At 43.5% G+C, this 18,413-nt stretch overlaps 4 protein-coding genes across 4 annotated transcripts; 3 read left to right on the forward strand and 1 right to left on the reverse strand.

Annotated features, from left to right (window-relative positions):
* Positions 1-2,151: 2,151 nt before the first annotated feature.
* On the forward strand, positions 2,152-6,221 carry BCR41DRAFT_354560 (hypothetical protein). Its single transcript, XM_022024332.1, has 4 exons — positions 2,152-4,114; positions 4,296-4,722; positions 4,816-5,180; positions 5,276-6,221. The coding sequence occupies exons 1-4, from the start codon at positions 2,609-2,611 to the stop codon at positions 6,200-6,202; spliced, it is 3,225 nt and encodes a 1,074-aa protein (XP_021880732.1). The 5' UTR covers positions 2,152-2,608; the 3' UTR covers positions 6,203-6,221.
* A 76-nt stretch (positions 6,222-6,297) lies between these two features.
* On the forward strand, positions 6,298-11,288 carry BCR41DRAFT_386841 (hypothetical protein). Its single transcript, XM_022027836.1, has 3 exons — positions 6,298-6,840; positions 7,057-7,914; positions 8,018-11,288. The coding sequence occupies exons 1-3, from the start codon at positions 6,331-6,333 to the stop codon at positions 11,126-11,128; spliced, it is 4,479 nt and encodes a 1,492-aa protein (XP_021880733.1). The 5' UTR covers positions 6,298-6,330; the 3' UTR covers positions 11,129-11,288.
* Positions 11,289-11,413: 125 nt separating this feature from the next.
* On the reverse strand, positions 11,414-13,304 carry BCR41DRAFT_386842 (hypothetical protein; the record flags this gene model as incomplete). The annotated part of the gene is made up of 5 exons (XM_022027837.1): positions 13,172-13,304; positions 12,919-12,980; positions 12,733-12,825; positions 11,828-12,546; positions 11,414-11,650 (listed from the first exon to the last, which is right to left on the reverse strand). The coding sequence occupies exons 1-5, from the start codon at positions 13,246-13,248 to the stop codon at positions 11,414-11,416; spliced, it is 1,188 nt and encodes a 395-aa protein (XP_021880734.1). The 5' UTR covers positions 13,249-13,304.
* A 496-nt stretch (positions 13,305-13,800) lies between these two features.
* BCR41DRAFT_354568 (S-adenosyl-L-methionine-dependent methyltransferase) lies at positions 13,801-15,645 on the forward strand. Its single transcript, XM_022024333.1, has 3 exons — positions 13,801-13,998; positions 14,127-15,049; positions 15,135-15,645. The coding sequence occupies exons 2-3, from the start codon at positions 14,246-14,248 to the stop codon at positions 15,375-15,377; spliced, it is 1,047 nt and encodes a 348-aa protein (XP_021880735.1). The 5' UTR covers positions 13,801-13,998; positions 14,127-14,245; the 3' UTR covers positions 15,378-15,645.
* The last annotated feature ends 2,768 nt before the right edge of the window (positions 15,646-18,413 follow it).

Consider the following 18,413-nt stretch of genomic DNA (forward strand, 5'->3'; position numbering starts at 1 on the left):
GGACGCAAGGGCCATGGTATGCGAAAAGTTGGTCGAAAGAGAGGTATGTATCGGAGATTGACAATTTCATAAGGGTGATTGTATATGGATGGATTCTGATCATCCTTTCAATCCTTACAGTTCGTGGTAAAGTCGTCCGCAGATTCTGGAGTAGAATACTTCGTTGCCGCGGACGTGGAGAAGGGCCTTCTTCAGTCATGTTCATGCCCCGACTATGTCCGACATAGGATTCCTTGTAAGCACATGTATTTGGTGTCAAGAACCTACGACGATGTCGATGTTCAATATACCGCTGCCCCTTCGCGTATTGAACATCAGGACAAGCACGTAGAGCTCGACTTTGGGCCCTCTCCCGAGAGCTTCATCTTACCAGCTTTACTACGCCAGCTGAATGTGATGAGAGCAAAGAGAGGGAAGAAAAGAAGAGAGAGAGGGAAGAGGCCACTACCCAAGCGATCGAAGAGTATGAAGAAGAGTTTATGGGCCTGTGGAAGAAGCTGGGACGTATAGCATACAATAGGCAAAAATGAAGGTGCACATTGAAGGATATACAAGACTCAGTAGCAGATCTAAGTAATGTAATCGATACAATGATAGTGAGAGGTGTTCAAGAGTGAGTAAACTGTGCGAAAAGTAATAAATCAGCTGACCTCTTTGTTTTTGGGCCAAGATTGTGCTGCTCCCTGCTGACGTTGCCCCCCTCGATCCCGATCGTGAGAGCCTATCACCATTTTGTGGTACAAAAGCCTCGTGTGTGTTTTAATATATAATTCTGCAATTTTTTAGTCTTTTGACTTTTGATTTGTTTGCCCGAAAGCTGGAAGCACGACCCGAAATATCCGAAGAGTCTATTTGTCCAAAAAGATGCTGCCTTCGATAAACAGAACCCCAAATATTAAATTCTGATGCAAAAAAAAAAAAAAAAAAAAAAAAGTCTCGAGAACTCTTTTCTTACATTCTTTTTGGATATGATCCTCTATGTTCTGAGAGTCATCTTTCGGCCCTTCACTTTATCAACCTTACTGAATAGATCGAGTACATCTGATAAAGAATTCTCCGGGTCACTTTAGTTTAAATAAAACTATATGTAACGTGGGATGACCAATATGCAAATGAAGAGAGCACAATGCATTGGGTTGAGGCCATTAAAACATCAACAAAACAGAAAAGTCAGAGAGGAAGTTGAAAGAAGCTGTTCAACATTGTCCTTTGCCTTTTCCTTTCGTTAGCTGTTTTGATCCATTGTAGCGTTTCTTTCATTCATTCATTCATTTTTTTTTTTTTTTTTTTTTTTTAAAAAAAAAAAAAAAAAAAAAAAAGCTTGCCATATTCTTAAGAATCGCTACAATTGAAAGTTACTTGAATGTTCACAATAGATCACTTAGATCTTTCCTTTTTTTTTTTTTTTTTTTTTTTTTTTTTGCTCTTTTGACGTTCGAGATGGCTATGCTTGAGGACCAATGGTTCTTGGTTGGAAGATGATTGAGAGGCAATAGCCATTAGCACGTCTTTTTTTTTTTTTTTTTTTTTTTTTAATCCGTTGATCCAAAAAAAAAAAAAAAAAAAAAAAAAAAAAAGGAGCAATTGGGCTTTGTCGCAAAGGCTATTTTTTAACAGTCTGGCCAAGAGAGCACAACTGTGCAATGTGTGTCTATTGACAGGAGATGGAGGATTGGGATAGGTGCTAATGTCACTGTGGTCATGCCACTTACCACTACAATAAGAGCATCCAAGATGTGAATGCTCTTGGCGACATAAAACGTTCACCTTGACATTTTCCTGTTAAATAGCTATTATGACTATTGTTCATTCCTCCAATTGAGAGAATTGATACATCCATGAGGGTTTGTCCTGTCCAACTGAAAGGGAAGTTTCAATTTTTTTTTTTTTGTTCCGATGGTGTTAAGGAAGCACAATACAGTTCAATTAATTTCTGTGAGGCCAACAGGCTGTATAGCGACAGAAAAGTATAAAAATGAATGAATGTATCACAGTTTTGACAATTTGACAACCTTGATTCCCTTGATTCTTTGATGCCATTGCAGGGAGCAATGAGAGGTTTATCATTTGATTCTTAGCCTGGACCTTTTTGTTTGTTTTATACTCCTCCAGCGCAGCGCGGACCACCACACATCCCCTACATCTCTGTACCTCTGAATGGTCTTTTGTGTTCCTATTTCCATCTTGTTCACTGCGGATGTCTTCTTTTTCAATGATCCTATCCTACCAATCCCATCAATGTTATCTCTTCTTTCATTCTTCTTCATTCTTCTTTTCTTTCCTTGCTCTTCTCTCTTCCGTTCCCTCCATATTCCTTACACTCTAGACAACCAAATATTCATTCTCTTCCAAACGCTTTGAATCACTTATCCATTTCATCCCTCAATCCTTCTGCCATCGACTCCTTTAACTGCACCTGCAACATCGTCTTCCATTTACTTGCTCTGTTCGACTTACATTTGCACACACTCTCTCATACTTTGGTCAATTTCAATTTCAATTTCAATTTCAATTTCCCATTCATCCCATTCATCACACCTTCACAGCAGAGCTTCCAAAGCCGCTTCCAAACTTCAACTCTCTCTTGTTTTTTTTCTGCCTGTTGACTATGGCTGATTCCGCACCTCCGACTCTTGGCATTGCCCTTCCCCCAACATCAATGCTCAAGATCAGAGATGCTTGTCTTCCTTGTCGCAAGCAACGGTCCAAATGTGATGGCCAACCCTGTTGCGCAAGATGTGCTCGCCTCGATCTTGAATGCACTTATGTTGAGCTTGTCAAGGCTCCTGCCCCGATCCCAAAGGAACCTTGGCAAGAGTTTCTCAACACCACTGGTGCAAAACCCGAAGCATTGGAGAGCGCGCCTATTGAACTGCTCAAAGACCAATCTATAGGACCCCTACAGGATGCATCAACTTTTCCGTGGCAAAAGTCAAAAATGAGTAGACGCAGGAGGCAAACACCATCCATCAAAAAATGTACATGTCCAACGCCCCCAACAACGGTCGATACTGCTGGTCAGGACTCGTTCGATTCACAGGCAATATCTACTTCCACACAATCTCAGGCACATGATGGTGCGCCTTCAGACCCTGCAACAGAATCACCTTCCACCACATCTTCACCCGGATCAAAGAGGAGGGGACGATCGACCACAGGTCCTTGCCGTGTACACAATCCTCAGACCTCTTCAAAACCCTCTAGATCTGTTACACAAGGTGTATCCTCATCTGCTACTTCTAGCAGTCCGGGTAGCCAGGGTGTTGTAGGAAGTTCTGCAAGTCTTCGTCATCGACCTCCTCTGTCAAATGAACCTGTACAGCTTCCTACATCTGTCATTGAGACGTCTGAGAAAATCAACAATCTGAGCTCAAAGCTCACCCGTCTCTTCGTCTTTGCAGATGCAGATCAAGCCCAGGTACCACCACCGCCTCAGCTTGAGATCCTGCAATCGCGTTCACTTTCTCCTCTCCTGCAATCTCACCTTATTCAACTCTATCTCGCAGAATGTTTGCCTACACAACCAATTCTTGATGCACCGACGTTTATGGCTCAACTCGCAGAGCAGGAATTTTGCACGCCTCCACATCCGCTCTTAATCGCGGCCATGTGTGCGGCTGCAGCAAAATGTGTTGACGATGCAGATGTGGAACGACTTTGGGCTGAACAGGATCCACCGTTACCGAACCCCTTTAATCCGTTTTTTGCAAATGGGGAACCACATGTTCGGTCAACACGAGATATGATTTGGTCCATTGGAGATTATTTTGCAGCACTGGCAAAGGCATATCTCAGGACCGAGCTCCCCTTTGTACAATCGCCAGATCGCTCAGGAGGTATGGGGGACCCATTAACAGTAGTTCAAGGATTGATCATGATTTCCTCTTGGGATGCTTCTGTAGGTCGTCAGCGCGAATGTAGAGCCTGTGCTGCTCTAGCTCTTCGAATTATGATTGCAGGAGGATGGCATTTGATGGATCATCCTAATGGCGATGGGTGTACGGACAGCAGGATCAAAATGTGGGGAACCTTGGAACGCGAGCTGGCTCGCCGTTGCTGGTGGACTGTATGGATTGCTGAGAAGTGGACGGCCGCCATTTTGACTCAATATGTGGTATGTCGAGCGGCAATCATGTTCATAATTCGATTGAATTCGATTCGACAGTGATTGCTCTGCTGTATGTTCGTATTTGTATGTGATTCTTAATTATATGTTTGTCCTGCTAGTCAAGTTCTAAAAAAAATACAAAAACAAAAAAAAAACATCCTCGCGTTGGATTTTCAATGGTCACTAGACTCTTCACCTTTCACTTTGTGAGACGCTATCGCTTCCACGAGCATTTCGCCCAGGCGATGTGAACGACCAAAGAGGAGTGCTCTACTTTCAACAAGCAATTCAAGGAGCGTATTTGTGTGGAGCCATCATTCAGCTACATTACCATCCATTTGAGGCTGAGGATGGTACAGAATACGATCACGAAGCCAGTGCTCAAGACGTGCAACGACTGGAAGCACGTCTATTAGAGATCGATAACCATTTGGAAGCATGGCACAATGCCATTCCTCCTGTTTTGAAACCAGATTGGGGTCAAGGTATTGGAGACGATCCGGATAACACGACTGGATATGAGCCAGTAACTGGCTCGCAATTTTTCCATGCAGGGGGAGATTGGTGGTGGCGACATGCAATGGGCGGATTGCTCGAGATGAGCTACCTTGGGCGTAAGTATTATTTAGATGGGAATAGCACTTGTTGAGACTTTTTTTCAAGTTTGGATGTTAAGTACTAATGGATCGTTGATGTGCTATCATTAGTCAAGCTTTTACTTCATCAACCACAGCACGTAGTGTCCAAGGCACCTTCACCGCTTTCTCGATTAGCGTTAGCCCAGTATGCAAACAAAATCACATTAACATGTGAACGTATGTGGCAATACCCAACGACTCGGCCAGCGTTCTACCACATGGCGGGGATTGTCCTCTGGCTAGCGCTCTGCTATCAACAGGAAAACACTTTGAGTGACAATCCGCGCATTCGCACACCAGCCTGTGTCAACATGCAGAAAAGTTACTATCTAGTTAAAAAAGCTGGTCGACTCGTCCATTCGAACGAAGATGAGCCATTGACAGAACTTGAAACTACGAATGGACCTTCTGCTTCTCCCTCTGCATCTCCTTCTGTATGAAATTCCTGTTTCCTTCTTTTTTTTTTTTCTTTTCTTTTTATAACGAGTGCATGCATTTTAATTCTGTTTTATTTTTTACGCCTCCATAGAATGTTCCATTTATGCGTCCGACTGATGAGCAGCGCGTCAAACCAATGATGGCGGTTTTCAAAGAGATGTTTCCTATCATGCGTCAGGCTTTACGCGACAAGGGCTTCGGTCTACGCACGCAGCCTAAAGCTACATCCAAGGTCTCGCCATTCGTTTTGATTCAGAATCCAAGTAGCCCCTCAACTATTGATAATGCCCCTGGGGTTGACTCTCTTGGCTCCGCCTCCACTGTCTCGTCGATTTCAGTCAGTGCAGCATCAGTGATGGGTGCTACTACGGGGTCAGGACCTTCAAGTTTTTACTTGGCGCCTCTGACTCCTCCTGGCACGTCAACGTGTACAAACTCCCCTATGACGGAATCACTAGGATCGGTTCCGTCGCCTTCACCTCCACCATCATCGCTTGTTTCTGATGTTGCCCCAATACCTACGCCCGACTCAGGTCAAATGTATGTAGGGGCTATAGATTCCAACTTGCAACAGGTCCAACAGCCTCATCAATATCCACAGCATGCACAAGTTGCATTATTCCCTAGCCATACGTCTCCTTCTTCGTTGGCTCAACTTCAATTCACTAATAACAACCAGGTTCGGGTCCCACAGCAGCAGCAAATGTACCCATCATTACATCAAGAACATCAAGCCTTCCATGCGCAACACCACCACCAACAGCAACAACGGTCATTGCAGAGCCAGCAATCACAACACCTCCACCCATTTCATCTGGCTCAGGGCTTGTCGCAACCATCTACGCCTGTGGCGCTTCAACAACCCTTGCAGCACGCATCAACAACGAGCTTGACAGATCCATTGAACGCAATACTAAACATGAATTCAGATCCATTCAGCTCCATTATGCAGAACGAGCCTAATGTGCTGTCATCACTGATAGACTACTCCGAATGGCTTAACCATTCCTTGGAATAAAATAAAATAAATTTATTGCCATTTAGTCAAGTCACATGTTTTTTTTTTTACCCCAAACACGTCGTCTATGCAAACTTCACTACGCAAACACTTCCACCACTCACAGCAGCGCTAGCACTTTTGTAGGCATGACTCGGGATGATGACTATGACAGAGAGATGGATTCTAAAGGAGGAAGGCGAAGAGGTTCTTCAGCTTCCTCCGGTCAATCTACTCTCAATCATTTGCACACTATGAGTTATAACAACAACAATAGCAGCAATAACAGCAATAGTCATTATCATGCTGGCTATGATGCTAGCTTTTCTAATGCACGCTACAACAACAACCAGAATAATATTAACAATAACACTAACACTAACAATAACAATAACAATAACAATAACAATAACAATAACAATCATCATGACCGAATTCAGTACCATAGCAATAATGGCTATAATAATAATAGCAACTACATGTTCAATAATAATAATATCAACAACAACAGCGGCGGCAGCGGCAACAACATCAGCAACACTAATGACAATAGCGACAACAACAATTATAGACAACATGAGAATCCATTTCGGGACACTCATCCTTCTTACACGAAACATTCAGCCTACGACGACCAGAATAACAATAGTAATAAGCGAGTAAGTAAAGCAGTAACCATATTTATAAATCCTTATTTTTTCTTATTTTTCTAGTACATATAATGGATATGAGTAATTGGACATACCTCGCTTGATTCATATAGAAAATTGAATTCATTGTCGATCCTCTTTTTGAAATCCCTATGAAGGAAAGCAGATACATATGGCTAATGATATCTTGAATGATAACAACAATAACAATAATTCTAATAATAGTTACGAACTGCACTCCCACCGCAAGATGAGGTGCTTCGTGGAAATGGAAACGGAGCCTTCTCAAGGAAAGGATTTCAACACAGCCGACAACCGCACAGTCAACACCATAACCAGCAACATCACCAGCATCAAAATCATTCAAAGCATCAAATTGGATATGGAACCAATAATAGCAACTCTGGTGGTGGCAAAAAATTTCGAAACAACTTTAATAATGCCAATAACAACCAACATAGTCGCAATTTCATAACCAAAGTAGAGCGGGCTTCAGCTGGATATAGTCAGACTAATAATAACAGCCAAGATGCCAACCGTAATCGCAATGCCAATAACATTAACAATAACAAAAATAGAAATAATAGTGGCAACAACGACAACAATTACCGCCATGACCGTCATCACCCCTCGCGTCAGAATCGAGGAAACAGCGTAGGACAATTTTCTCCCGGCCCTTCCCATCGTGAGCGTGGCCATGAACACGGGCGTGATCGTTCGAGGAGTTTCAAGTCTCCAACGCCTGATATCCAGTCACGATCATCTAGAGAGCGCTCTTCCACTCCACAGTTTTCACCTGGCCGCCGTGATAGTTCGAGTCATAACCAGAGCCATGCCCAGAACCAGAATCACCTTGTTTATGCTCCTGGCTTTGGCTACGGTTTTGATGAGGATTATGGATATGATCAAGATTCGTCCAGTAGCGGTAATATCCACAATCAAGGTACAACATTGTTTGACGAGGATCGAAAGCGGAGGAGGAGTTCAGGCTCAAGGAGTGCTTCGCCAGGGTCATCTGCTCTACTTCGCTCTTCTACAATATCAGTAGATATGGACGATACAAAGGCTCAAGCGCTACAACAGGTAAAAAAGAGAAGTAGAACAAAGTTTTTTTTATCAAATGATTGGTCTATTGCTAATCAATAATAATATTATTATTGAACCATGGCAAACTATGCTCAATCAGAATAAGTCTTCCGATGCTATGCAAATGTCTATAAGCTCGTATCCAACAGTGGCACCGACGACAGCGACAGCGACAACATTAGCAACTTCTTTACCAGGAAACATTGATTTGACACCAGGATCAGCATTATCAACACTATTGAGTTCGCCGACATGGGCATCTACAATACCAACGCTCCTGCAGCAACTCCAGCAATTACACAATCAACAGCAACAAAAACAAGTAGCGCAACCGATGTCTATCACAGCACAGCAAACTACTTCTACATTACTCGCAACGCAAGGCCAAGGCCTTACTTCAACTCACTCGTCTTTCGCTGAAGGAGCCCCCAGAACCGGGTCAGAAGCAGCATCTGAGTCTACTCAGACATTATCTTCTTCATCACAATTGTTGTCACCATCAATATCAACAACACCACAGCAGTCTCCGCCACCTGATAAATATCAGTATACAATAGCATCTGCGTTGATTCCTTTAGCTACCAACACTACTACGGCCACGGTTGTGCTTGAAGATCAGTCTACGGCTAGTCAGCCTGGGACAATAGAGGAGGGAAGCCAAGGCGAACAACTCGGTGAAAGCAAAGCAGTCCCGATGCTGGTATTGGCAGCAAGCAGCAATAGAGTGGAAGCAATACACAATGCCTGCTTGACGGAACGTTCGTCCTCAGGCCCATCATCGGATTTCGCTGGGGATACGGTGATAATCAAGACAGAGGAAGGCAGCAGTCATAACCAAAAACTTGAGCGTTTAGAGCATCAAGTGAGCTCAAGTAGTGAGTTTCATGAAAAAAGTGCTAATATTAATACGGCCACGCTATTGAAGAGGATCGAGGGTCTGAACAAACATCTAGATGGGAATGCAGACGCAAATCTGGCTGTGAGCATGCCTGTCAAAATGGAGTCAATTATGAAGCCTTCTGAGACTATTGTGTATGCTGTTCCTTCCATCTCATCTTCAAGCCATCCCTATAAGCTGGACCAGGAGCATTTAGCGCCATCAACATCGACGGCAGCGGTGGCAAATACAGCGCCAAGTTCCTTATCATCATCATCTTTGTTGCCACCTGTGTGTACAACTGTATCCACATCTGAGCTCACCAGTTCAACTTTATCAGATCCGGCGACTACCATGCTTTTGGACACTATCCAACCAATTATATCACAGCCAGCAACCACTGATGTCCTAGAAGCGCAGCAATCACTGGAATCAAGAAGCAATACTGCATTAAGCGATAACACTATAATCAAACCTATCAAACCTAATAATATCGAGCTATCCCGAGAGTCTGTGGAGGGATCTTTAAACGATGCAGTGTCCGGAGCTGTAACAGGATCTACAAGTAGACTTACACTTAATCAGGATGTATTAGTAGGCGACATGGATGCAAATGTCATTGTTTCTAGGGATGTCTCTGCTGAAACCAAGTTTGGAACGAACAACACCCACGTGTCTGTGGACGCTTCGGATACGGAATTTCCCTCTGACGTCCCCTCCAAGGATCTGGCCGTAGGTCAGGTTGAACTGAACAATGTTGCGAGCCAACGAACGATTGGAATCCCATCAGAATCAACGAAAGGTCATACGGTGGAAGATTCAGGAGGTCCTAATAATGCATTAGCAATAACCCCTAAAACAAGGGATGGTTTGGAATGGGGCTTAACCATGAACGAACAGCAATCCCAGCAGACTGTTGGTGATCTCACTGAGGGGCCATTGGAACATAGTTTATCTGATACAGATCCATCAGAGGCAAACGGAATGTTGTCGCTAGATTCTTCTCAAACAATTGTTGAGGAGCAATCAATGTTAGAACAAGGTGTGGAAATGAGCATGAACAAACCTATTAGATCTAGCGTCACCAGCGCCACCTCTCCTCAGGAGACAGATACAGCAATCATAACTTTCAAGAAACATCAGTCAATTTCACCAGGGGCTGGTGTTGTAACAAGAACTGTCACTGACATCATCACTGATGCCGCAGATGAAAATGTCATGGAGGATTTGATCACTGTAACGGAACCTAAATTTGATACATTTGACTCGCTGCAAGGCTCTGAAACTGAGCAGTCAGTCTCAGCGAGCAAAAATGGCATCCACCTAGTAGATAAAAGAGAGGGTGCAGAAAAGACAGTCGTATCGGAGCCTGAAATGCGGTCTAATGACTGTGTTCGATCATATATCCATGACATTACAGAAAGCTTGAGTGACATGGATGTAGATGGTCCACAAACAGTTCCGAATGTCAGATCATCATCTTCTCCCGCTCCGGCCGGGACAATTGCCAAAAACGATGGCTGGGAAACTCATAGTCAGAGTAATGCTATTGACAAGATGAAGCAAAGGCGACGTTCTTCGACCTCTCCATGGTCTCAGATAGATATTACAGACCATGATAATGAACAGCGGCAGCAAAGATGTCCTCTCATGAGCTGGCACTACGTTCCCGGATCAGATATGGCTTTTTTGTCGGCCATGGCCGCAACGGATGCAGATCTGGAGCGCTTCAGACGCGAATCTAGATGGCTAGAAGAGCGCATCCGCCGGCCGAGGTGGGATAAGGACTCGGAACGTGTGTTGGACAAGTCGTTAGGGCTGACTAGGGATGTTCCACACCCATACTCACATCCACTCAAGGAACACCAAGAACAAGGTAGCGACCATCAAGACAGCAGCTACAATAATATTAATAGAGCCGGCACAGATGATGCCTCAGCAGCAAAAATGGCAGTAACTTCAGGGACCACATCTGCAGTTCGATTGAGCTCCAATTCACGGGTTGCGTTCTCTATGCTCAAGACCAATCTATTGTCAGATCTGGAAGAGCAATCGCGTCTGGAGGCGGATCAGCAGACGCTCCTCAAGGTACTAGACCGTGCTCGGGCTCAAATGGAGGATAAGAAGAAGCAGGCACAACAAATCGAGGAAAAGCTTCGGGGATTGTTGATGCGGCAAGCAGGTTTAGATCAAGAGTTGTTACGAGTTCGTAAGATGGAGAAGGATTGCTATGAAATTAGAGATCAACAGCGTATTCAGGCTGAGAAAGAGATTCAACAGCTTGAGGAGACATTGAGTTCTCTGCAGCAGCAACAACAACAGTCACAACAATAGAAACAACAGATGAAGGAAAGTAAGGAAAGTAAGGAAAGCGGTAGTAGTAGCTACCCGAGAACCAAGGTTCTATGTATTTGAATGGCATAGAAATGCCTGTTGTAAAGTAGAAATGATCCAGATAAACTTTTAAAAGAAAACACAGTACTTTTTTATTAACATTATACTATCATCATATTGATCAACGTTTTTTTTTTTTCTTTTTTTTTTGTTTTTGTTTTTGTTTTTGTTTTTGTTTTTTAAGTCACGAAAGAATGAGAATGAAAGAAATAAGAGGTGAATGGATTACTGATGATATGTGCCGTCATTGGAAACATATTGTGGGTTTCCTGGGACCGATTGTGTGATCTTTCCATAGTCTTGAGCATAGTACTGAGGTCCATGCTGTGAGGCTGTGGGTTTGACTGCTCCAGGAGTCGCCACAGAGGCCACGGTAGCATGAGGCGAAGGCTCGTAGACAGTGGCAGAATTTCCGGCAGTGAGTGTAGTGGTTGCAGGAGAACTTGCAGTGTAAGCATTAGACTGTCCAGGCATGGGCATAGGAATAGGAGGAGATGGGTATTGCTGTTGGTGCTGCTGTTGCTGTTGCTGTTGCTGTTGCTGTTGCTGTTGCTGTTGCTGTTGCTGTTGATATTGCTGCTGGAGTTGGTCCTGTGCGAGGCCAACAGTTGCAATGCCATCTTGAGGAGGAGTAGTGACCGTGGTAGGAATGCTAGCAGATTGATACTGTTGCTGTTGTTGATGATGCTGCTGTTGCTGGTCATAGTAAGGATCTACAGTTTGGAACTTGGGAGAAGGTGTAGGATGAGCAGGTGCAGGAGGGGGGACGACTGTTGGGTAAAATGCTTGTTGATTTGGCTGGTTGGGATCTGCATACACGCCAGGTTGCTGTTGAATATAATATCCAGACGCTGGGGATTGCTGCGAGACAAATTGCTGTTGCTGTGGGGGCTGAAGCTGTTGCTGAGGTTGGAACTGTTGTTGCTGAGGTTGGAACTGCTGTTGAGTATATGCAGGCTGCTGTTGGAATTGAGGTTGTGGCTGGAACTGCTGGACTTGTTGCATGGGAGGACTCTGAGCAAATTGATTCTGCTGAACTTGCTGTAAGGCTGGAGGAGGTGGTTGGCCTTGATATACATGCGTTGCTCCTCCAGGAGGGCCAGCACCAGCACCAGCTGCTGCTGTAGCTGCTGTGAGCTTGTCATTTTTGTTCTTTCTTCTGCTTCGGAAGACAAAGAACAAGGCCACGCCCAGAACAAGGGCAGCTACACCACATCCAATACCGATGTACAGGCCAGTTTTGCTACCTCCTTCACTATTGCTCTCATCTCCATCTCTACCATTTCTACTTCCACTGGGGCTAGTAGTGGACCGTGGGCTACTTCGAGTGGATGTAAAGGTGGGATTGTATGGATTGACTAAAAAGATTTAGTGGTCCAGGCCCAAAGGAGAACAACGAACACGTTTGATTTAAGATTTACGCCGAATGCATAAATAATCAGAAGCGAATTATAATAAGTGATATTAGCAGCTTTGCCAAAGATTGTCTAATTTTTTTTTTTTTTTTTTTTTTTTTGGTAGCAGGGCAATCAATAAAAACTTACCGTTCTGATTACTGTTGCAGGAGGCGACGTAGGTGGTAGGGGTCAACGCACCCTCTTGACCAGGGATAGTAATGATGCATGGATAACAGGTTTCTAATATAAAGTAATAAAATTTTCCAAGAATAAAATTCAGTAAAAGCACGACAATGCTTATTTTTTTATAGCACATCAAATGAGAAGACCTACTGTAGTGCTCAATGACATCCGCAGCGCAAATACAGGCCAGTGTGGCTGGACTCGAGGAGTTACTATGTTAGAGGAAAGACAAGAGACAAGTTGATATCAGAGAAAAGATGAAAGGTGGAGTGAAAGGGACTGTTCAGCAAGATAACAATAGATCCTCAATAAGCAACGTTGAATTGAATATGTCGATGGATATGTCAAGAGAGAGTAAGAGAGAAGTGAGAGAGGAGTGAGTGTGAGGAAAGATAGCCCTTACCCATGGGCATTGGTACATGTTGCAAAGTCAGTATAAAAGTCAGTGCAGTCAGTGAGGAAACAAGTTCCAGAAGACATGATGAGGATGTAGGGATGTAACGGATGAAAGATGAGAAGGATGAGGAGAATGAAGGAAAAAAAAAAAAAAAAAAGAAAAAACTGAGGAAGGGTTCCTGAGAAATAAACTAAAGTTGATTAATAGGTTAGAACTACTGTAGACCAGAGACAAACCCTGTGGGGCTTCCTTGGGTTCATTCACCCTTCGGTGGCAAACTGGAAGAGCTCACAATAAACACAACCTTTGTGTTCACAAAAAAGATTAAAAGACTCTTCCATGGAGAGGTTGATCGATGATGACCAACAAACTTTGTCTTGGATTGAGGCAGTGCTAGAGAAAAAAAAATCACTCAGGACTTTTGCTCTAACCAAATGTCGAGCATTGCCCCCCCCTACTCCGAAGGTGGTAACGGATAGCTTACTTGGGAATGGTCAGATACCGTGGCGTAAAAAAAAGAGGTTACAGATTAGAGCACGTGGCCTTCAATTTAATTAAAAAATAAATAAAATAAAATAAAATAAAATAAATAAACGGCAAAACATCCAAAACCGTCTTTTTGTCATGAACAATCATAGGGATGCCATGGCTTTTACATCCGATACGAAACAGAAGCAAGCCTATCTAGGCAACCAAGGATGCCTGGACACAGACATAGCACCAATTGAGCTGATATTGTCAGTACCCATGGGTCTCGAAGATGTAGCGGTGCACAAATTGCCCCCAGTGCTTGTCGAGACTGCCATCAAGATCAGATATCGAGTTGGATCTGGCTGTATAATTGTCAACATGGATACAAGTAGAATCAGCGTACAGATTATGAAAGTCATATTGGACCTAGTAGAGCATCCACCCCTCTGTGTCTTTGCAGTTTATGTTTCTATTGGTGAAATAACGATACCTCAGATCGTGTTTAACGATACACAAGAATTTTCAGCTTTTGTCAGGAATGGGTTCAGAACATCTACACATCACGAGCCTCTGGAGCATGATCAAAATCATTCTTCGGTGACTCAGGAAATGAAAGGCATGGACGCATTTGATCTGAAGCTACAATGGCAACATGGTCTTTCTGTACTCATGTCCATTCCCTCACCATTGGCAGCACGCTTAACAGCCATAAAGAGCACGTTTTTGAAACTGAATAGCAACGAGAGTACACGCGATCCCATCCGATTTAGAGCGTCTTTTGATCGTGGTGAAGTTCAACATAAAGGAGTTCGGTCTCAAGATATTGCAGCAGGTTTAGGAAATCTCATGAGCATGGCCTTTCCGTCCTGGAAAGTTGATCTGAAAGATTATGAAGTGGAAGCCGTAGGCAGATGGATACAAGAAGAATCGGAAGAAGTTGAGTTCAAAACTGATGTAGCAACAACAAAGGGGCGGCAACAAAATACATCCTCCATAGTTAAGGGCATGAGGATGCATGTTGGAATGGCTTTACCGCTAAAACTTTCAAGCTGCCCATATCGGTTTCGGCCCATGTGGGGACGTACAGCATTAAAGATTGAAATCGCATACTTACTCCTAGCGATGGCTGGCCCTAAGCCTGGAGATATAGTTATGGATTTTTGCTCAGGCATTGGCACTATCCCTATTGTGGGATCGATACATTATCCAGGATCGCTATTTGTGGGATCTGAATATTTGCAGATCAATGTTGATAAAGCAGCAGAGAACTCTAGAGGTATGCAAGAAAAAGTGAATCAAAAGTCGCAGACAGAGACAGGACTTCTAAGCAACGATATAATTGGGCCTGTTCTTTTTATTGGAGATGCAAGGGCTATTTGCTGGAGATCCGAGACAGTAGACTTGATTGTCAGTGGTATGTGTAGTAATGCTCCTGCGAAGGCTTTCCTCTTCCTTCAAAAAAGACTCCACTAATAATACCTATATATAATGATTGATAGATTTACCATGGGGTCAAAGAGAAAACTCACACGTGTACAATTGCAAGCTATACCCCCGAATGTTGCGAGAAATGATCCGTGTGCTCAAGACAAACGGCCGTGCATTACTGATCACAGGTGAACGCAAGCTGCTACAGAGACAACTGGATGCTCCTTTTGCAAAGTCATCTCTACAAATAGTGAATAAGAGAGAAGTTACGATAGGCTTCAAGGTAGTTGTCTTTGAGATCCTCCGCATTTAACCAAGAATTCCAGTGTTTTAAAAGAAAAAAAAATAGTTTCATTCCGAGACCGACATGCGTTGCCAAAAAAAATGTTTTAAACTGGTCATTCTTAACATTTATCCAATGCCTTCAGCCAACATTGACTGGCAAGCCAACATACCTCATCATTTGTGACATACCACTGTCAGCAAACCACTTTATTTCTTGGTTGACTTCCTCGTCAAGCTCGTCGCATCTCATTTTCTCTACCCTGAACAATCCATATTTTTTAAATAAAAGAAACCGTCTCGTCCTTAGGAAAACCTTAAACAAATGCTTTCAAAGATTTCCTCGTCCTTCCTTCACAGATCATTAGCGCTCTTGACAGAACAAGGGACTACTACCACAATAGATCAGGGCCATAAATCCCTCAATTCAACTCTATTCTCTTTGATCACTTCAGCTTCAGACGCGGCCCCAGGTTTTTCTTCCCATGTATCTTTCTCACCTAGCACAGCTTTCAACAGTACAGAGTCTGATTTTATTGAGCTGATAGACCGATCTCGGAGCAACCATCCACTGGTTACGGTCGCTAACTGGTTTAGTCTTATTGGATCACTGCTGATTATATTCCATGCTCCGATGGTCATGCAGCGGGTGCCAGCACAGCGAAAACGTATGGTGATTATCTTCCTCACTGCCGTCTCGAATTTTGGCTTTGCACTAGCTAACGTTATCACTGGTAAGGACAGGGATACCATACTTCATAATGTCCTTCTTTAACCCATAGAACAGATATAATATTTACCTTATTTTCGAGCATAGATTACACATCTGCATCAACGCGTGCTCAATGCACTGTGTCTGCTTGGTGTTATGTAAGGTTTTGACCGAAAGCTGGCCGTGATTTATAGAGCTTTATGATGAAAGTTAACGCTTTCGTCTTCTATTTTTTTTTTTTTTTTTTTTAATTTTCTACCACGAAATACTTAACAACCAGGTATTCTTTCAGCTATTGACATGTACACTTGTCATTTCCAGTACGTCTCGACTCTGCGGTGTGTTCTTGTTTACTGAGAGACGATCTATACCATTTAAATACATTGCAGTTTGCCCTCTGATCGCATTTGTTCTGGCCACAGCACCAGCTGCGACTAGGCACTTCAACTTTAATGAATGTGGGCACTATTGCTGGTTCACGACTACGCCAGGACAGACAGACTGCAAAGTTAGGTCATTTTGGGCATGGTTCTGCTTCTATGCCTGGATGATATTATTCTTGATATTTCTTTTCGGCTCCACACTGTTCGTAATGTTCAGGATAACACTCGCTGTGATACGTTTAAAAGCAGATCTCAACAAGATCGCATGCCAGGCACCTGACTATCTAATAAACAAAGACGCTTCTTCTCGCTCAACTTCAACTATGGAGAGGTTGCGGTCTATAAGTCAAAGCGTAAGAAGTAAAAGAATATCACTGCTCTCTAATACAAGTCGCCAAAGTAAATCAATTGAAAGTCAAGAACACGGTGTGCAAGAGCAAAGGCAAGAGGACAGGTGCGTAGAGGGCCTGAGTTTGTCGGGGACAGAGGTCGGGGCTCGTAATGATCAGAGGGACGAGCAAGGGCACGAGCAAATGGACGGCTCTTGCCGACACAGAAATTATATGATAACCAGCAATCCATCACCAACTTTTAATGGTAGCGACGATACCACTGTAGCACCAACTGTCACGATCACCGATATTGGTTCCTCAATTCAACATGGCCGTATCGTACCCTCAATAAGCCCTAATGGTGTCCAGCAAACAAGCCCACGAGGTATGGCTGCATTTCCCGTTAAGGATCGATCTTATCTGGCAGCACTTCTTCGTCAGGCGTTCTATCCAATATCGATCTCCGTCTCAGGATGTATCCAAATCTTTGTCGACTTGACTTTGTCGGATAGAAACCAGTACGACGGCGCATTGGATTATTTCGTGAATGTAGCGACGAGTATCCAAGGGTTTCTGTTCTTCATAGTCTTTATATTTGATCCTGCTGTGGTGCAAACGTATCAATATTGGCGGAAGTATCTGGTCTGGAAATACTACATTGAGTTTTATTACAGTCTAGGGATGCCATTCGAAGCACGTGAATTCCAGGAGCGATTCAGGGAAAAGTGCCAAACACTCAATCCACATGGCAATGACCCAAAAACTGACCAGCTGACTAAACCCCCTCCATATTCATGGTCGCTTCGGTGTGATGATTTGGCCACCCCTTCAGAATTCTATACTACATATCCATTTACCGTCACTTCAAACATGGATTCTATTTATAATGCCAGTCAAGCTCCACAAAGTGTAAACTATTGGACGGCTATGCGTAGCAACAAAGGATCAACAGATGAGAGCGTTAGTGGCGTTGGGAATCCTGTGTTTATTTCACCGGCAGGGGTGGTTCCGAAAAATGATAAAGCGTGTGTAGAGGATTTGTTTACAGATTCGGATGCGAAATATTCCTCATCCGTACCAGTCAAAAAGCAACATCAACAACAGTATGATAATAAGATTATGAAGAACACGGATTTCCCCCATACTTCCCCTGGCTTATTCTCTGACACAGCACTCTTGTCGCAAGCCCCTGGCATAGAGGATATCAGAGTACACCCTATGATGAAAACCAACATCGACAATGGATGTAGCACTTCGTATATTTCTCCATATCACGAGAGCAATGAAGCTACAGGGCAGGCGATGGGCCATAATACTACCAAATTCATACCGACTCCTGAAGAACAGCGGGGTTTATCATTAGCCAGGCCATTATTGCCGTATAGTTGTCCTAATCTCGGTCCCGACTATACTACCGTCAGCATACAAGAAGACCCCACTCTATCCTACTATTCAAGGGCGATCAACGATCCGACAGTCAATAATTTGTACGATAAAAATTTAAAACTTGATCTTGGTCCCCAAAGACCTCAATACAAACGCCGACGATCATCCGATATCTGTTCACATCAGCCAGGCGGAATAATTTCTCCTCCTAAACCCTCTAAAACATCGACTATTGGTGGGAATGATTGGGTCCC

This window comes from Lobosporangium transversale (genome assembly GCF_002105155.1).
Source record: "Lobosporangium transversale strain NRRL 3116 chromosome Unknown BCR41scaffold_21, whole genome shotgun sequence".
Taxonomy (NCBI): domain Eukaryota; kingdom Fungi; phylum Mortierellomycota; class Mortierellomycetes; order Mortierellales; family Mortierellaceae; genus Lobosporangium; species Lobosporangium transversale.

Coding starts and splice junctions, on each gene's coding strand:
- BCR41DRAFT_354560 (XM_022024332.1), top strand. CDS start 2,609: ATGGCTGATTCCGCACCTCCGACTCTTGGCATTGCCCTTCCCCCAACA. Junction 4,115..4,295: donor CCATTTTGACTCAATATGTG/GTATGTCGAGCG, acceptor AATGGTCACTAG/ACTCTTCACCTTTCACTTTG. Junction 5,181..5,275: donor CTCCCTCTGCATCTCCTTCT/GTATGAAATTCC, acceptor ACGCCTCCATAG/AATGTTCCATTTATGCGTCC.
- BCR41DRAFT_386841 (XM_022027836.1), top strand. CDS start 6,331: ATGACTCGGGATGATGACTATGACAGAGAGATGGATTCTAAAGGAGGA. Junction 6,841..7,056: donor ATAACAATAGTAATAAGCGA/GTAAGTAAAGCA, acceptor TTCTAATAATAG/TTACGAACTGCACTCCCACC. Junction 7,915..8,017: donor AGGCTCAAGCGCTACAACAG/GTAAAAAAGAGA, acceptor ATGCTCAATCAG/AATAAGTCTTCCGATGCTAT.
- BCR41DRAFT_354568 (XM_022024333.1), top strand. CDS start 14,246: ATGAAAGGCATGGACGCATTTGATCTGAAGCTACAATGGCAACATGGT. Junction 15,050..15,134: donor CAGTAGACTTGATTGTCAGT/GGTATGTGTAGT, acceptor TAATGATTGATA/GATTTACCATGGGGTCAAAG.